General features: G+C 42.8%; 1 protein-coding gene across 1 annotated transcript in view; it reads right to left on the reverse strand.

Annotated features, from left to right (window-relative positions):
• The window catches only part of LOC144157921 (uncharacterized), a 43,426-nt gene extending 28,226 nt beyond the window's left edge, over nucleotides 1–15,200 (reverse strand). The window contains exon 1 of the mRNA XM_077688636.1: nucleotides 14,957–15,200. Coding sequence (XP_077544762.1) covers nucleotides 14,957–15,059 — 103 coding nt within the window. The 5' untranslated portion in view covers nucleotides 15,060–15,200. The remainder of the gene's footprint in view (nucleotides 1–14,956) is intronic.
• Nucleotides 15,201–19,744: the final 4,544 nt, after the last annotated feature.

The raw sequence follows: 19,744 nt of genomic DNA on the forward strand, positions 1-19,744 counted from the left end.
TGCCAGCGCTGTGCTCTTGATTTCTACAGGCTGATGCTGTTTAAAAGTGTCCAATGGCAACATATCTGGCAATGCATGGCACGTAGAAATGCTTTTTAAATGCAGAGCATTTCAGTAACTCACGACGTCACCCGCGTTGACGTCCGTAGTCGTAGTCCGCACCCCTCCCCCTACACTATATAAAAAAAAATACTATCTGGCGCCTGGTTTCGATCCCTCGACCCTGCGTGCGGAACGCAATGTACATGGTGCTCTACCCACTGCGCCACAAAGCCGACACAGAATGGGAGGCTACGAACGCGCCTTATATCCTTGACTCATTGAAACTACGTCAAGAAGCTGCTGATACAACGCATTCACTACCACCAACTCCCCAAACACTAAACGTTAACGGAATACACTTTACGATAGTGAACGCAAAATGTGGCAGTGCAACGCGGGCACGTGCGGGGGGGAAAAGCACAAAGAGAACAGAACTCCCCCTGGCGCAGTTTCAGGCAGGGGGCGCGCGAGCACTGCGAATGCGGGAAATTTGAATTGCATGGGGTGGTAACAGTAAGCGGATAACGGCGGTACAGCCCATTATGGCGAATCCTTGCCCTGCACTTCCGACAGCTTTCACAGAGTGGAACGGCTTTAATTTTTTTACTTTGCTGCCCCCTGAGCGTGCTTCATCGCAGAAAGACTTATTAAAGACCATAATCTTCCTTGGTATACTTAAACGCAAAAATTTTGATCTGTCCGTCTGTCTGTCAGTCCGTCCGTCCGTCTGTCTGTCTGTGACTCACTTCAGCCACCCGGCCACAGTGAAGCAGAATCTGCGCAATAGTCTTATATACCCACAGTCAACTCCAAATGTCTAAGTCCGGTGGGAGTGTTCATACTTGTCAACATTGTTGAACAAGAACAGGACATTGCGCAAGTATAGGGCAGAAAATCAATACGTAAGAAATATTTGCAGTGTTCTTAATTTTTAAAAAATATGGATGCTTGGTTTTTGCGATAGCAAACGAAATACTACATAAACTGCAGAAAACCGTCGCTTGGTGTTGCCCGCGCTACTATAGCCCCTGGCGTCATCTAAGAAATCAAATGGCAGCGGCAACGAAAGCTTCCACTACATAGGTTTCACGTTCCGCTTGAAACGCTCGTGGAGTAGGGAAACGTGGTTCTATAATTGTTGTAGTAGGGTGCCTCTATTCACGCGCGTGTCCGCCGTACGGCAGTGCTGGCATCGAGGCACCCGACTTGGAGCAGTGAATTTAAATTGACTTGACCAAAGCTCTAGGGTGTTATCTCGGCAGGAACGAGACGTGAGAGGTTAAAACAAGAGAAGCCTTTACTTGGCAGGCGAACCCGTAAACTAGCGTCTTTCGGCGACATTTGCAACAAAAGGAGTTGAAACGTGGCCATTTTTTTGTCAGATAGTCGACTACAAAAATGGTTTGTTTATAGAAACTATGAACTGCCAGAAAGAAGGGGAGGATGAAAAATGAAGATCGCGATATATCAAAGCACCGGTCAATTATCCACCCAGAGAGAGGAGGAGAGATAAAAGACCGAAAGAGAGTAAGAAAAAGGCAGAAGCATTTACAAGACTAAGAAAGGCTGAAGCCGTATTACATCTGTATTCATTGGTGTATTGCTGAAGTTTCGGCGTGCATGGCAACTGGTAATTTCAAACTTCTCAGTCAATTTTCTCGACCTACGCATTTTTCTACTCCTTTACCCTTTCTCTCTAAAAATCTGCTTAAAAAATACCGACAACACCCGAAGGAAGATTGGCTCAAACGTAAAAGCATAATACCGGTATGATTGATTATATTTCCATTTTTTAGGTCATAAACCTCATGTCTTCTTGTTGTAAATATGAAGGATCGTACCTGTAAAGTCAAAATGACCTTTTTTGTGTCCAAGTTCTACTATTGCATTTATTGGGACGTTATTCTTACGATTTTTTGTATCTTCTGAGCGTTCTCCCTAAAGGAAGCAAGTGGAATGTTGTGGAGTAAAAATTAGACGCAAGGCGCTAGGACGACAAGAAGCACTAGATTGAACTATGTAGTCAAACAAAGGGAACAGCAAACGAGAACGTTGCACTTTATTCACGGTAAGTACCTATCTGGTATCACTTTATGCATGCTACGCCTTTCGCTGTTTTGCATACCAATTAAGGTGCTCACCTTCAGCCAATTTCGTTCTCCTGTCTACTGTAATTTTAACGCACACAGTGAGAACATTGCAGTGGTCTTCCTGGCCGTCACTGACTTGGTGAAAGCAATTAGGTCCACACGGCGTGCGGCACAAATCAGAGTTTCGGCTGCGTAGTAATCTATGTTCGGCTCAGTGCGTGAGACGAGGCCTTGAATACTGTGGATGAATGTCACGAGAACTTAGCCAATCATCGTCTCCTTTACGGAATTTGGAAGCTGATCTTAGCGTATAGATGTCGTCAGTGGTGATGGAGAAAGCTTTAATTAAGAATTGGCGTGAATGCAAGCATCCCGTGACATGGTTTTTTTCTTTGCGCCAACGACGACGGCGGCGTATTTTCGAATTACCCAGGCATCATGGGCTTTCGCAATAAAATAATGGTAGCCCTTTTATTGTAGATGATATCCCTGTTCTCTTAATATGTGTCCTTACACTGCTCGGTATTGTTGGAGCTGTCGTTCCGGAATTCACCTGGTATGTTGTAGGTTCGAAAGCACTGGGGATCGAGCGGATGAGTCTAATTAGAGGTGAGATACGGATACCGCCAGCGAATCATTTCTGCGTCTTACTTTAATTTTTACTGAAATTTATGCATCTTAATTTGCCGCCTATGTTTGCAGCGAAGGTCAACAGCACTTGTTACGATACCCACTGAACTAAACGAAACTAATATACAGTTTAAGTTCGAGCCAAAGGTAAACCAGAGCTTTTATTCATAATTGCGAGGCAGAAAAACCGCAGCGTTTGGCAAAATGAAAAAAGCAAATGGCTCAAGTAAGATTATCTTTCCCTGTTGGGTTGATTAGTATTTCATTTCTACGTTTTATTTGGGCGCTAAGCACTATTTGAAGGGCAAGCAAAGTATTCAGGGCATTCGCTTTCGCACTTGTTTCTCAATGAATCAAGTTTTTTGCGCCTCAACGAAATTTTAAAGCAAATCTTAAAGAACTGTCACTGAGTAGCGCGTTTCCCGAAACGCCTGAGCACGTTTTCTCAACCGGTCAGATGTATTACTGCTGCCAAAAAAGAAAAATAAATACTCGCAGCAGAAAACCTCACGCCCCTTACTACAGACAATGATGTAGCTCTTATTATGCTATTTACTTTTATTGAACCCCGATAACACACCAATTAGAAGTTGAGGCATTTAGCCATAGGTTGGGTGGCTATGTCGAAGTGCACCGCCACCCCTCCCCCCCCCCCCCCGTGATCGGTGCCTTGCTCAACTCGCCATTCTACGGCACGGTATGTGTGGGAACGGTTTATTCTACTAACTGCTAAAACAATGCTTTCTCCAGTGCAGTTTCTTTCAATCAGTTTATGAATGCAGCTTACCGTGAAAATTCCACTCCTTATGCGCCCAGACCTTTCTTTATTTCTTCGTTTTTTCTGGTGTTTCATTGCGTGTCTTCCTGTATATTTAGCTTTTGTATTCTCTTGCAGTTGGTTCATCAATCTCCATATACACTCCACTTCATCGTAATCTTCCCCATTTGTTGTAACAAGAATTGCCGCAAGCAAAGCTGATCTCTCGAGTTGACATTAAGGAGTTTTCTTTCTTTCTCTCTTTCTCTCTCTCTCTCTCTCTCTGTCACGAGTGAAAGAAAGGAATTCCGGAACTCCGGCATGTGTATCTGGGAATCTGGAATCAATGCTCAGTCCGTTTTGCAGACCGCACCGTTAGCATTATTTGGCGCAGAAGGACGTAACATATGCGCATTGCGCTTCCAGTACTCAACAAAGAAAAGACATAATCAAGGATTCGATCTCAAATTCATCGTGCTAAATTTTACCCAGCGATGTTAGCCTTCCACTTTTACCTTAAACATAACATACAACTGACAACGATATTTCTCACTGCCAGGGAAAAAAATAGCTCCTTAATGCTTATTAAATATCCTTCTCTCTCTACTCAAATCTAGTGCCCAGAACGTATATGTCCAAACGCAGCATAGCTTACAGTGTTTGAACTGGGTTCGAGTGTCTCATATTTATCGGTATTTAAACGCAGACAGATCGACCATGTAACACTCCTGAACATTACCATGACCTGCCGTCGTGGAACGATCCGGCCTACACCTCCTTGGCACAGAAAATATGAGCAATTACAGTCTGCCGAATCATCTCAAATGTATGGAGAATGAAGAACAAGAAGAAAACATCATCCAGGCGTGGACTAAACTAAAGTTGTCAAAGTTCTTCGTCCCCTCTTTTGGCTCAGCAGTATTTTTGCAGAAAGTCGGCTTAGGCATAATTTGATAATGGTTACAACCCTCATTCTAACTTTTGCTTTGCTTTTCTTTCTGTTTTCCCACACCGATGACCGTGAGAGACAGAGAAATTTATTGAATGGAAGGAAAACACAGAGAGGTCGGCCGGATTGTATAGTCCCTGACCTGCTACTCTGTGTGGTGTGGGGGAAGGAGAAAACAGCATAGATAGAGAGGGTGACAGGTAGCTGATAGCATAAGTACATACCAAATGCCTATGCCTTGTACAGTACATGTTCAATAGCTCGCCACAACTCGATTGGGCTACAACCTTGCTGCCAAACCACTGCTTTTTAGGAATGCCAGTCGCAGCTTAGAAGTGTATTAGTGCAACATCATGCCCATAATATTTGTCCTGATATTTCGGAAATCAGCTTTTCTTTTCTTTATTCCTCGTTTTAGTTCTTGCTCCCCCAAATCCGCTGGCGAACAAGTAAGCTTACCCTTGTGCGTTTTTTGAGATCTTTCTCTTTTTTTGCCAATGAAGTCTCCTCGCGTGACTTCAGCCTCGGGACCATCAACCGCCATGCGAATCGACTCAAAGGGGGCATTGGCTTAGCTGAGCTTTCCCCGCCAGGGGTAGGGCAGGCGTTCTATGTTTGGAAACCGTAATGCTCTCGCGTGGCGAGCTTGAAGTGCTCAACGGTCACGCAAGTGCGCCATCTCCCTGATTGCGCTCGGTTCCGCTTACCCGAAACTGGTTGTATCAGCACATTGCCTCCTGCTATCTTTCCATGGTCGAGACGATATTTTCTGGGGCAGTTGGGTACTCTGCTCAACGAGGAAAATAGTGTTTGAATAAATTAGTTCCCTCTCTATCCACGTTCTCCTATCTATGGTCATTTGATTTACGCGTCCCCTGAAACATTTATTGAAAGCAAAGAATTTGTACGGCACGATCACAATAAAATGCACGTTTTGTATTTTCCGCATTTTTGGGAATAGCCAATAAAGGAAGTTGTGACTAATCCGTGCAACCGATAACTTTGAGCTTCCGCACTGCACACCCATTCTCGCGAAAAACAAAAGATGTATTCCTGCCCTACGTGAGGGCCACTAAAACGAGAAGCTTAAAAATTGACCAATGTTTCCGCATGTCCAAAACTACAATAAGGAAAACACGAGATTGAAATTCCTGAGAAGTATTTTTGTTTGGCAGTGACGGAAAGACTTTCGCGGAGAGCGTAAAGAAAGGGGGAACTTCAGCGGTTCTCCAAACAATTTGCACAGTTTAATCTTAATCAACAGAGCAAGCATTACTATACATTAAAGATGAAATAATTTAAAACATTAAAAACAGGCAGTTCACAATTGGACTGTTTTTAGACCTTAAAGGAGTACTGACATGAAATTTCAAAGCTGTGATAACTATGTAAAACGCTTCCGTTTTATCAGGAGATATCTCCCAGCAAGTTTCAACAGCAACAGTTCAGCGAAACATATTTAAAATCCATTTTAATCTTCGCCCGCACGAGAAAGCCCAAAGCGGGCCGACATGACATCATGTGCTACTTGCCCCAAACTGCCGACGTCGGGGCTCCCGTGACAAAGCCGACGCGCTGGCTGTGGTTGGCGCGCGCTGCTCGGGCGTGTGTTCACGTCATGGTTTTGGGACTGACATCATGCTGCCCGGGCCTGTGGGGACGGCAAAGACCTCGGCCGGTCTAGGCGCGCGCGTGCGCTCGCTCGCGCGCGCTTCCAGAGAGGCAGCGATGCGGCAAGAATGGTGACGTCATGTGATACATCCTGTTATGGCGGCCGCTCGGCGTTTTTCAGTCGAAACCGAAACTGGCACGAATAAACGACGCCGTAAACGAATGTTTACGCTGCGCTCGACCGTCTAATCTGTCATTCTATGATTAGTGGGCTGGTAGGCACGCATAGCAGCGAAAAGAACGTAACACAAAAATTTCGTGTCAGTACTCCTTTAAAAAGCATTTGATTCGATTGATCATATTATTTTGCTAAATAAATAGGAGAGATAGGGAATACGTGGCTTGGCAAGTAACCTTTTAAAAAGCTATTTGACTTAGAGGAAGCATTTGTTCAACTAAACTCCATTGCATCACACATATTAGAGCTGAACCAAGGCGTCCCTCAAGGCTCCAAGTTAGGTCCGCTACTGTTTATAGTTTATGTAAATGACATCATAAATGTAGAAGGTCCGCAAAAACTTGTAATGTATGCGGATGACACTAACGTATTCTTCACATCTCATAATACAATTAAACTTCACTCAATGGTAACTGTTTACTTGGAACAATTATCAAATTGGTTATTAGATACCCAATTGCAACTTAATGCTACAGAGAGAACTTACATGATATTTAGGCCGTACAATAAAAATGTCGAGAAAGAAATCCCGATTATATTCAACAGAACCAAGGTAAACCGAGTGACAGAAAAGAAGTGTTTAGGGGTTTGGTTTCAAGAACAACTTTCGTTGAATACGCATATTGCTCACCTGTCCACCGAACTCTCTAAAAGTATAGGTCTCATATATAAATCGGCCGTTTGATACCGCTATGGTTGAAACAAAACTTATACAATGCTCTCATTTATTCGAAACTAGGCTATGGGATTTTGGTGTGGGGAACCACAACTAAATCTAATTATAACAGGCTCATTGTAATACAAAAAAAATTATGCGCATATATTTATATTATCATGGCTGTTGCACAAATTTAAGGACAGGTCCTTTATTTACTGAATATTCAATACTTCAAGCTGACCAAGTCTATCACCTGAAGGATCTCCACACCATTTATAAGCGAAAGACCCACAATCAAGTTAACAAGAAATCTTCTGGCTACCATCTCAGGCATACAATACGGCACACTTTAACAGTATCAACGAACTATGGGGAGCAATCTTTCCTGTACCAGTCAACCTAAATAATAAATAAATTGTGAGAAAAATTAAACTTCGGCGCCAGTGAATCCGCGTTTAAAAAACAGGTCAAAGAAATGTTACCTAAGCAAAACGCTTGCAATACCGATATATAATTAAGTGTTTGAAGTATATGTCTCTATGTTCCCCGAAAGGTAGAAATTAAAAACAATTACAAACGAAAAAATACAATAATACGTAGTTGTGACGTAGTAGTGTAATTGCTGAAAGGTAATGCGTACGAATTACTGCGTGTGCGTACACTGTGATCCTTGTGTGAATTTTAGACCTATGCATTGTATAATACATAGGAAATGAAGTAATTTCCTTGCTTTGGGCTATTTTTCTATCACGATTATGCTAATATGTTTAAATTTGTGAACAGCACTGTTATTACGTACACTGTGAATCGGGTGCGAGACAACCTGGAACTCCGAAAAAAGGCATTTTACAGTATTCGCTGTCCTCACATAGACATGTGTGTGGGAGATTTTTTATGGTATCTTCTGCAAGCATCTAAATGAAGTGTACGGTCTCCTGGTAAAGATGAGCCGACGTAACCAACCCGGTGACAAGAAAGCTCGTCTCTATATAATAAACCAGCACATTTTTTATAGGACAATCATTACTTCTTGCGTTGCTATTGCGCTTTAAAAAAGTAGATGCACGCATTTGACTTGTTCTCAATTCCCTCAGCATTTCTCTTCGAAATGAAAAACGGTACGAGAAAGTGACGATTTGCTGACAGAAAAAAAAACCCTCTTCGAAACACCCTCATCAAGAGATCTTGAGAATGGGTAAGATCAGTTGGGAAAGATTGTTACTATTATATTTGTTACCTTTTCCCCCATGATCGCTCAAGTGCCGATGGCCTAGCGAGAAAAATCCGGAGTCATGACGAGGTCACACTCAGAAATATGAACGCCCCTCATGAAACTTCACTGATATAAACAACGTTTCGGTAATATTCAACTACATGTATTTTTTGTGGGATGTAATGTGCTTTATTATCCTGATAAGTTTTGCAATAATAAACTTACAACGTTATATTCATTTCATGAGGTTGACGTTGCCTGATGAGACCATTCGCTAATAATGGTTTCTTTTCGTTTCATAGCATTTGTTTCGCGTGCGAGGTCTTTGCAATATATTCTTCAACGAAACCAGAAGTTTGCCTCTGTAAGCGACAGTACCACATGTTTTCGAGGAGGTTTAGACAAGATGGGCTGTTTTTAAGACGAAAGACTTATGTGGCTCATCGAGCCCGAAAAGGGATCTCGTCAGCGTCGTCGGCTCCAGCACCAATTTTGTCAATGTGCCCGCTGCTGTAGGAACAAAAATGCAAATTTGGTATCGTGTGGCATTTAAACGAGGATTTCTTGAACAGCAGCCTAGTTCATTACCACTGGGATAACTCAACACCTTGATGAGAAATAAAAAGAATTAGCCTAGCGTGAGCCGAGTTGCAGGTGAACGTAACCGTACGTGAGAAGGACAGGCGCAAGCAAATGAACTGCGGTGAAGCTGCCCCGCTAATTGAAGCTACTGTACCTCTCTGGGTCAGTCGCGTCACGAGACACACACCCGCCGCGGTGGCTCACTGGTTAAGGCTTTTCGCTTCAGAGCACGCGGTCGCGGGTTTGATTCCCGGCCGCTGCAGCCGCTTTTCTGATGGAGTCGAAAAGCAAAAACGCCCGTGTGTACGAGATTTCGGCGCACGTTAAAGATCCCCAGGTGGTCAAAATTAATACGCAGCCCTCCCCTACGGAGCGCCTCATCGCCTGCGTTTCGTCGGCGCGTTAAACCCTACAATCAATCAATTAATCAATCAAGAGACACAGAAGCGAGAGAGAAAGAAACACCAACATGGTGTAACAACAATAAAGTCTCTTGTTATCATCGGGACAATCACCTTCAATGTAGGCTATTGTCATAAGATTTTTTTTATTAATAGCGGCCGCGTCAGCGCCGAGAATTATTTCAGAAAGGATTCCATCTTCTGCTGGTAATAAGCACCTACCCCTACGACAACTTACAACAACCAAAACGTCTCCAATGTTTTCTCAATTCGTTCTTTATAAGATGAAGCAAAATTCGTGTTTTAAACTCAAAGCCAAATCATGAAGGGGTTAACATATAGGCGCACGAAGACGACGACACACAAGGAAGAGAAGACAGGACAAGAACTTTAGCGCTTTGTCCTGTCTTATCTTCCTTGTGTGTCGTCGTCTTCCTGCGCTGCTCAACCTTTCATGATGCACCCCCAACTAGCCCTCCAAGCCATCCTAGTCAAAACAAAAACAACAAACTCGTTCATTCTAAGCCAAGGATACGCTGTTACTGGAAGTACTGAATTATTTAAATAATACCGGCAAGGTAAGTTCGTAATGTATGCCCAGAATATTGCATCACGCCAGAAAAAAAAAATTCCCGCTAACCTTTCTCTCATACAGTTCGAGGGCGGGAAGTGCACTGTTTTTAAACATCGCCTAGGGTCTGGTAACTTTGCTTTATTGAAAACTCAAGAAACAGCGCAGAAAAAAATAGGAAGGAACGTAAAACAAAGACGGCGTTAATTATGAATGCTTTGCAATTCAGTGCAAAGATTACCCTGCAGGCACCGTAGTCGATAGCAATTGGTCCTAATTGCTGGGGAAGGAATAAAATGCAACGACATTTTTTTATATTTTCAACTAACACGTTTCCACGTTGATTATACCAGTAAAATAGCACACGATTCAATGTTTATTGCGGTATGCAAACGTGCAGTAATTCTCTTGAAACAAATTGGGTTCTGAAACCCGTTCTACACCCTTTTTTTCCCCGAACCTGCCCGGTCGATCTTTTAAGCCCTACACCGAGTTTTGAATGAGCTGGGACTTCTTTAATTTCTAAAGGCATTACTGTAACATTTGGCGAAAAGACAACGTAAGCGCCACCACTTCCATCCCCGTCTACGTCATGCCGCGTGTGCATATTCGTAGAAACGGGAAGCAGGAGGATTATTACCATTTTCTCCCAATTATTAAGCTATTCCTCACGATAGTAAGGAGTGCGTTGAAACGACACCATTGCGCATGCCTTTAATAATCCCACCCTGCCCCCAAAATCCCGTGTAAGGCCCTTTCGCTGCAATCTAGCTCGAAATAATGAGACCGCCGGAATTCTTACGCTTTAGAAACGACCGGATTTTCCTGCGTCTGGTGTCGCAAATGCGAGCAGCGTTGGTTGACGCGTGGGTAGCTATGTCCCCACTTTGAATTCTTGCGTCCCATTTTGCACGAAGTTTGTCGATAAAGGTCGTGCGTCGTCGGAAAAGAACTATACGTTGGTGTTTCAAGCCACAGTCATGCTTTTGAGCAAGCCGAATGAAATTTCGAAGTTGCTAGCCACATTGGCGTTGCTAGGCAACGTCGATGCACCCTCAGTGTGAAGTCATTCAGTCGAATTTACAGAGAGGAAAAATACCCCGTGAGCAAGAACACGAGTTGCAGGCGAGTGGCCCGCAGGACGGAGTGGTGGAATCCCGTCGTCGCCTTCTGTGTATAACCAATCGTGGCTCACCCTCCCCCCTCCTTCCAGGGAAACTACCTCCCGCATTAACCTTAGTGCAACGACCTTTAATTTTAAGCGTGAAAGCATATGCCCGAACACTCAAGATTCGCGTCGCTAGTCTACCAAGATCAGCTAGCAACGTTGGCGCAGCTGCAATCTGATGCCACGACGCCGCTATCCAGGCGAAATAATTACTAAACTAAGCTGAAAATAATTACATAGGCTACTGAAAATAAGGTGAACACTAAATAAGCAATAGGCAAAGCAGTAAATAAAAATTAACGCCGCTCCACTAAACGTGAAAGCTGTCGGAAGTGCAGAGAAGTGATTCGCCATAATGGGCTGTACCGCCGTTATCCGCTCACTCCTACCACCCAATGCAAATCAAATTTCGCGCTTTCGCAGTGCTCGCGTGCCCCCGGCCTGAAACTGCGCCCCTGGAAATTATGTTCTTTTTGTGCTTACTTTTCCCCCCGCACGTGCCGGCGTTGCACTGCCCTTTTTTTTCGCTTACTATTGTAAAAACCAACCCAACGAGCGTTCCTAACTAAATGAACGGGTTGGCTGCCGGTTAATTACGTATATTTTGCCTCAAATGGTCCTGCAGTTCTCTCTGCCCTAAACAACGGGAAGATGTATGACAAGCGCCAGCGGTTGAGGAGTTTCGAACGGCTATGACTTTTAAACCGCTTGGTTTTGCAATCTTCTGCAGGGCGCCCTACGACAGTCCGCCAGGCTCTGCTTGGGTCCGTTATCTGGCTGCGGCGCCTGATTCCGGCATTCGCTTGACATCGAGCGTTACAGTGAGCTAGGACGACAAGGTGAGCGCCTAAAGTGCTCTGCCCTTAATAATTGAGGGCAGAAATGAAACAAAATAGTATCGTGCGGAGTACTGCTTTCCGCTAAGGAACATCCCCGCAATTTTTTGTTGCTACCTCCGTACTGAATTTTTTTCTTAATTTTGAACGTTGTAACAATTTGTTTTCCTTATCATGCCCGTTATTTTTGTCTACAATTTTTTCTGATGCCAATGCCTCGAGACCTTTGTAAGGTTTACATGATTTTTTAAGACCTGCCTTGAGGTTTGTCATCAAAGAAGATTGTGGCGCTATCGTGAGCAGCGACTGCAATTAAAAAAACAAAAACACACTGATAAATAAAAGAAAAACATCATATGAAAATAAAACGTAACAATACCGAGGCAACGTAACAACAGAAATGGCTGTGTGATTTTCGACGTAGCGAACAATATTTTTAATTGCGGTTTGTTCGTAGTTGTACGTGCTGCAGAGGTGAGTACCTTCAGTACACCAATTTTAGGAGTCGTCCATTTGCCAATTTGCGCTGCCCACTAACTGCCCAAAAGCAGTCCGAGAATTGTCCTTGCCACCTGAATTGATCAGCAAACATAAAGCGGACCGGCTCTCGGGAAGGTACGGGGCAGCCCGAAATAACACATCGAAAAGACAGTTCGTATCCAAATATGCAGCAGGGTTCGCGGCAACCTCGTCTCTGCTGATGGGAACTACCTCTTTATTATTCTCTTCTTTTGAAAAATTATGCAACCGCGATTGGCGCGCTAATCTGCCCCCGTCTTTGTTACCTATATTGTTACCTATTTGTTACCTATATTGTTACCTATTACCCATATGCGGTGATCACAAAAGCTAGAAATAAATATTAAGGTTCAAATGTGTTGCAGCCGTTAAAACCCATGAAACTGCTGCCTCGTTGTCTGTAACGGCTGTGCTTTTTTGCTGGCAACATTCGGGTGCATTGATGAGTAATACATACGATAATGAATTCTCCCGGGGCAGCCTGTCTAATAGTCTCTCGGCTGAAATGCACATTATTCACGACGAAGGAGATTACCCCCTAACCCTTTTTCAAACTGTAACAACTTGCTGAACTTGCTCGGAGGGCCATCATTTGGCCCCGGTATAGCGTCGGCTAGAGAAAGGCTTTAAAGATGCAAAAAAATAAAAGAATGTGGTAATGAAGTTCATATATCAATAAATTGGCACTACATTGAGACGGTGCACAGAACTTACATTTAGGCCGGGTTCAGACTGTTGTCGCAACTTTCGTAATATCTTTAAATGATGACGTCAGTTGACGTCTCAGGCAACCAAACTAAGTGAAACGCCGTTTTTTACGTCCATAGCGCACAATATGGCTGTTACGTCGGTAGTCTGAACATAGCCTTGTAAAACATGTGTTTCCTGCCTCGTCAGCTGCTTATAGTTACTGAAATCAATCCTGGTGCATTGATAAAAACTTGATGCGTGCGCCGGCATGCGCTCGGCTATTTTTCCTGTACAATATTGCTTCTCAGCGAATGTTTTTTTTAATAACAATCATTCCCGGTTGCACAATGAAACCTCTGAAACCTCTGACTCTGAAAAGTCAAACCTCTCCAGAATTATTCAAGAGGTGTTTAAATAAAGAACCTAAGATGTATATATGCCTATTTTTTAGAAAGATTATTCACGGAATTCGTTGCGGTGAGGTGGAAAAAGGGGAACTAAAAGCACTTTTATGCCTGAGAAAGAATTAAAGCAGCTGCAACTTTCGTTCGCTTAGCACTTCTATGATGGCCGCCTCGAATGCTCTAAATTGACTGTGAGCAGCCATTTTTTATCAAACATTTTTGTTTTGTTTCTTGTTATGGTCAGTGCAGAGGTTGTTTGATTTTTCAATGGATGCAACATAATTTTATTTTGTTTTCAAGGCATGTGCAATCTGCAGTAAAAATTATTTAGCGAGCTCCTAACAAAATGCTGTTTTCTTGTTTTAAAACGGGACCCCTACCACGGTATCCTGCTAAACAAAAAACTGAAGGACAAGATATGCCCACTGCCATAACCGAAGAACATTCACCTGTAAAAAACATTTTACTTTTTCAAACCAACAATAGTTCCGAAAGGTCCAAACACGAAAAATGCTAGCAACCTCACATTTTTGGGAAAAAATGTAATTTGAATGACTGGCAGCGCCTGAAAAGACAGAGATCTGCAGAGTGATGCCCTGCTCATCAGCTGAACAACAATTTTCCTCCTAATTAAAGCATTAGCTCGCGAAGAAGTCCCGTGCGGCTCACTTCAAAGCCATTCAAACGAACAGCACGTGTCGATACCTATGATAAAAAATTACTCACCTTTCATTTTCGAAGTCTTTGCAAGCGCCCCAAATTAATAGGCGTCATAATTTCCTGCTCAAACTCGGCCTTTCCAGACGAATTCTTTCTGGCTGCGTCTGCTAATAAAGCATTCCGCAGGGAGATATTCTCAAGAACGTTGGGCTGATTCAATCATCTGTGCAATTTCGAATAAAACATTTTTACTCGAACGTTTCATTTTTTTCCGGGTGGGATAAATACCATGTTCAAATTGAGAAATAAATACTAATAGAAGAAATTGTTCTCCTATAACACGAAACAAAAGGTAAAAATATATTTGACTTTCAAAAACGTGTTTTTTATATAATAATCGAAGCTGATAATTTTTGATGCCATCCTTACATCGTCAGAAACAGTAGCGAACAGCCAGTCGTCATTTTGATGTATGCACATAAATTTAAACTTTTAGTTTACAATTCCGTATGACACTAGGCGGATACATAATTTTTAAATACTGCTTCAGTGATTCAGGCAAGCTGTCTTGAAAGATTGTATAAAACGTCCGAAATAATAACTTAAAAAGTCAAACTGGTTAAAGAACGAAGCTCAATTCAATGTTTTGCTCCCGCTTTGGAATAATTGTAGTTGAATACAACTCTTGCATACGCTACTTAAAAACTATCCTCAACGATTTGCATTCCCCGCGCGTGATTTATTTTGTTCCTCGTACACGGTGACTTTTAAACTGAGAGGCACCCCTCCAAAATTTTATCTATAATAAACACAAGAAACAGACAATTATTTGCCTACTGTCATAGGGAAAGGCTGACAGCAACACTTGAAACAAAAAAAAAAAACAGGCACTTTTCTTCTCGAAACAAAACAGCAGGAGAATTATCAGCAGACTTACTATCATGGGTACTTGCGACGGCTGTTCCGGTGCTTAGAACGTAAACCATCGTGAAAAAAATGAGCCACCAGTAGCACTTTCCAGCAATCCAGGAGAGATGCATAATGACCTATAATAAACTGCGGTTCGTAAAAGCAGTCAAATGCGTCGGCGTATTCCGAATGACGCGGTTACTGATGAAACCTCACAGCAGGCACCAATTTCCTTCGGCCGCGGCACTGCTCACCTCACCGGTATCCGCGCGCGCTAGAGTCGCGCAGAGAACTGAGCGACGACAGGGATTGGTTTTACCACGGCGCGCACCCTCTTCTCCTCCCTCTCTCCCAGAGGATTGCGCCCAGCGCCAGCGCCTCCCTGCGGGCCCCGCCTTGGTGCTCAGAGGGATATCGCTCCATGACGCAAATTTGGAGGAGATAAAATAGTATTGCGCTTCCATTCTCGTTCATATTATGCTCTACGAATGAACTTCGCTTGTAGGATTGCGCCTGGGTGCAACAGATTGATTGATTGATTGATTGATTGATTGATTGATTGATTGATTGATTGATTGATTGATTGATTGATTGATTGATTGATTGATTGATTGATTGATTGATTGATTGATTGATTGATTGATTGATTGATTGTGGGGTCAACGCGGCGAAGCTAGACATGGGCTATGAGGCGCGCCGTAGTGATGGCTGCTGGGCGAGTTGGTAGTTCATTTTAAAAGATGCTACAGCGCGAAAAAAACAAAGACACGGAAAGACGCTCGTCCCGTCGTCTTTCTGCGTCCGTGTTGTTTTTTTCGCGCTGTAGCATCTTTGTAGTGATACACGGGCGTTTTTGCTTTTCGCCTACATCAAAAAGCAGCCGCAGCGACCGGTGATCGAGCCCGCGCCCTTGGGCTCAGTCACCAAGGCGAGTAATTTATTTTATTTAAAGCAGAAGCAATTTACATTTTCTCCTGGGGCTGGTTTTCATTTCTTTTTGCTCTGCTTTGTTTTTAAGAATTCTTTCGATTTGATGTAAGCACTTCACGAGCGCGCTAGTGACTGTTTGTGATTGTCTATAGTTCAACTGTCTTCCAAATTTCACCTTATTTTAAACACATATTGACGTATATTTTTAAAGCTGCCACGATGAATCTTGATGCATACCTATGATACCTTCATCGATCTATATTTCCATGTAGCATTTTGAGTGGGCTGACTGGAAATATTTTCCAATTCGGAGCACACTGGGTAATGTTTGGAAAAATGGATTCAAAGAATGTTTCTTGATACGTTGCTGGCTTATCCGGACTCAACACTACGAGCGCAATTTTAATGCCGTGCGTCAGCGGCCAATCGCGTTTTAGGGCAGTACCACGGCTTTCTTCGAACGACTTCATGTTCTTCAAGGTGGCTCTGAATCTTCTGCACAGAAGCGCTCTTTCTTCTGTGTTTACGCTTCTCATATTTACAGCTTCTACAACCAGAAATATAACCCATAAGTCTGTGCGTAAAGCGCCAGGAACACTACGCAAGCAGTGACCGCAATAACAGGAATCCGGTAATATGAAAATAGCGCTGTGAGGCAAATACGTACCAATGAGCGCAACTGGGAAAGCCATGGATATACTTCATTTTTCTACATAATTGCGACATTTTATACTTTTCTATTTCCTGCAAGTAGCCTCCCTCCCAAAATGATAGCACGCCGGGAAATTACAAAAGGTGGGGTGACGGGGCCAAAGAGAGCTAGGTGTAACGCCGGGTGAACCGTGGAAGAAGTAGGTGTGGGTGAGCCCAAATCGATAACTAGTAATCGGCCCGTTTAGGCAGATCTAAGCTTAGGCCCTGTCTTGTCCTTAGCACACAAAGATCCGGTCTACTTTTTTCTCGGTAATGGACACAGTGGTACACTCCAGACTACGGTACGTGAAATCTGTAAATAGATTTCATTGATTTTGAGGTTTAACGCACCGACACTAAACAGGCGTTAAAGCGCGTTAGGGGAGGGCTACGAATTAATTTTGACCACCCGTGGATCTTTAACGTGCGCCGAAATCTTGAACACACGGATGTTCTCGCTTTACGCCTCCACTACGGCGCGCCTCATCGCCTGCGTTGCGTCGGCGCGTTAAACCCTCTAATCAATCAATTTTTAGCTTAGGAATCGGTTGCACAACGCTAGCCACCACTAGCCAGTTGACGTCTCATTAGGGCAATTCCTTGGGGAGACCCACCTCGCGTGCTTTGAATGCGAGAGCATAACGGTACTGACTTGACTGCGCCAAACCGGAAAGGTTTCCCGAAGAACACAGTGCATTAAGATACTCCAGGGACTAAGTGCGCAGTCGTAGTAACTTCCATGTTGTGACTGTTTTTCACTCTCCCGCTGTTGCCCACTTAATGCAAAGTGTTGGCCTTTTACGCCAACCATTGCCCATTATCGAACCGCCACCAATACGACGCTAATCAACTGTTAGTTAAATCTTTCAAAGCGTGGGTTTTGCTTGTAATTTGTCATCACCTCAATGAAGGCTAAGATTCCCTGAATTTCGACGCGATTACTAGCTCAACAAAACACGATAGGCACAAACAATTTTACTTTGTTCGCCAACAAAAAGAGTTTACCCTACATTCCCACATCACCTGAATTAAGACTACAAATTTCCGAAACTTCGACGTGTTTATTAGAGAAACAAAAAGACAATGCGGACAATAACGACCAAACTGAACTAACGCTGGCACAACCAGCCTAACTATCATCCCTGACCAAAGTGAAATGTCGCACTGCCTTATGCTCTATCTCTGCGTTAGGATTTAAGGCCACGATAAATGAGCACACGACGGCGGAAATAAGCTCAGTGCCCCTGCACTGTTACCTTTTGAGATTCTTTAACGCCCTAATAATATCTGCCCGATTCTCAGGCCAGGAATTAAAATGAAATGAAAAGAAAAGAAAATCAAAGAAATGAAAAAGAATTTCATTTTCACGAAAGAAATGAAAGTAAAGAAGCAAGAGGAGCCCTAACTCACACGTGTTTTATTGCCCCGTTCCGTATGAGGGAACTCCGGTTTTTCCGAGCTTCAAAAGAGGCATAATTAATCAGCCGCTAATATGGCCAGCTCGGCGTAATTACGAGCGAAATTCGGTCACAAAGCCGCTATTTTTTCAATGAGTCAGCATTCTCTACCGAGTATCCCACAGCGCCAAGCGTGTAACGCCCTCGATCTGCACAGATATGCAGACTCGGACAATTTAACGCATTTATTCATTATAATAGTGAAAATGAATATAATTGGTCTCGGGTAATTGAAGAAAACTTACAAGTACAGAAGTAAAATTACAAAAAATTCTAACGCCTGATTCTTGAAGAAAGATGGTTGAAACGCGAAACTTTCTCCTATTCAAGTGAAGTAAAGCTTAGCGTTGTCGCAGATTTGGACTTTGGCTGATTGGCTTGTCGAATTCACATTTATATCGGAGAGCGCTAGGTATTTCATCACTATCACGTGCACTCTGTGTAAACCGAATTTGCAAAGTTGGCTTTGCTGCAGTGCGCTTTGTTTAAAGTTGGCTTTATAAAGTGCATTTGTATGAGGGAAGAGCTTTGCGTCTCTTCATCATAACTACCATGTGCCCTATTTTAAAACGCTTTGAGTAAAGTTGGCGTTCGCTCAATGCGTTCTGGCGTAACTACATCGCCATCACTGGGGCATAGAAAGCTTGTTGAATGACAGAAATTAACTAACAACACTCATAACTTCAATCTTTCACTTCGTCCTCACATGACAAGCACAAAATATAAAGAACCCGCAAAGCGTACACTGAAACACACACACAAACAAAATCATTTGCGAAAAATTACCAATAATGTAACACCTCGCACCTGAACAAAAATTCATAATTGACAAACTTACGTTTATTATCATCAATATTTCACTTCGACCTCACATGACGAGCACAAAATATAACGAACCCACAAAGAGTACACTGAAACGCACAAAAAAAAACATTTGCGAAAAATCACCAATTATCTAACCCCTTGCATCTGAACAAAAATTCATAATTGACAAACATACGTTTATATATCATACAAGTGTTAGTGTACATTATTGTTAAAGAAAACAATGTAAAATAAATCCGGCGCAGAAATGTTTAGCACAGCAAACAATTCCCAAATTTTCTGCTGATTATTTGACTGAGGCATGACCAGTCACAGGTCCTCGTTAGTAAGAAATACGCCGAAAAAGCACGGTTTCTGCCTAAACCCGAAAAAAAACGTGCTATAGCATGTGTAATTAGTGTGGATAAGGTAAGGCAAGGAATATGATAAAGCCCACAAAGTTCAAACAGTAACAAAAACTTTTATGTTCTTGGACTATAGGCGCAAACTAAGTGCTAACACATTGAGAGACGAGGATTCAAAGCGGAAGCTGCAACGGTACCGGCTGGTAGTGGTGAAACAGGAGCACAGCGCATGCGCATAAAAGGCATTAATAACCCTGTCGGGATCGCGCTTGCCGACGCAGGATTGGGACATCTCTCTCTCTCTCTCTCTCTCTCTATATATATATATATATATATAGACGTTTCAGGGAGTCCTCTCCCTGAAACGTCAGTAAACTTATTTTTATTTTCTAAGTCTTTCTCGTTTGTCTCTGTCTCTACTAACCTTATATATATATATATATATATATATATATATATATATATATATATATATATATATATATATATATATATCTGTGCTCTTTATTTTAATTTATTTTTCCTCCCTCTCTAAATAACATTCAGCGACTACTTTTGGTGGTAAGT

This window comes from Haemaphysalis longicornis, unplaced genomic scaffold (assembly GCF_048455015.1).
Source record: "Haemaphysalis longicornis isolate Haplotype H1 unplaced genomic scaffold, Haemaphysalis longicornis Haplotype H1 scaffold_10, whole genome shotgun sequence".
NCBI classification, from domain to species: Eukaryota; Metazoa; Arthropoda; class Arachnida; order Ixodida; family Ixodidae; genus Haemaphysalis; species Haemaphysalis longicornis.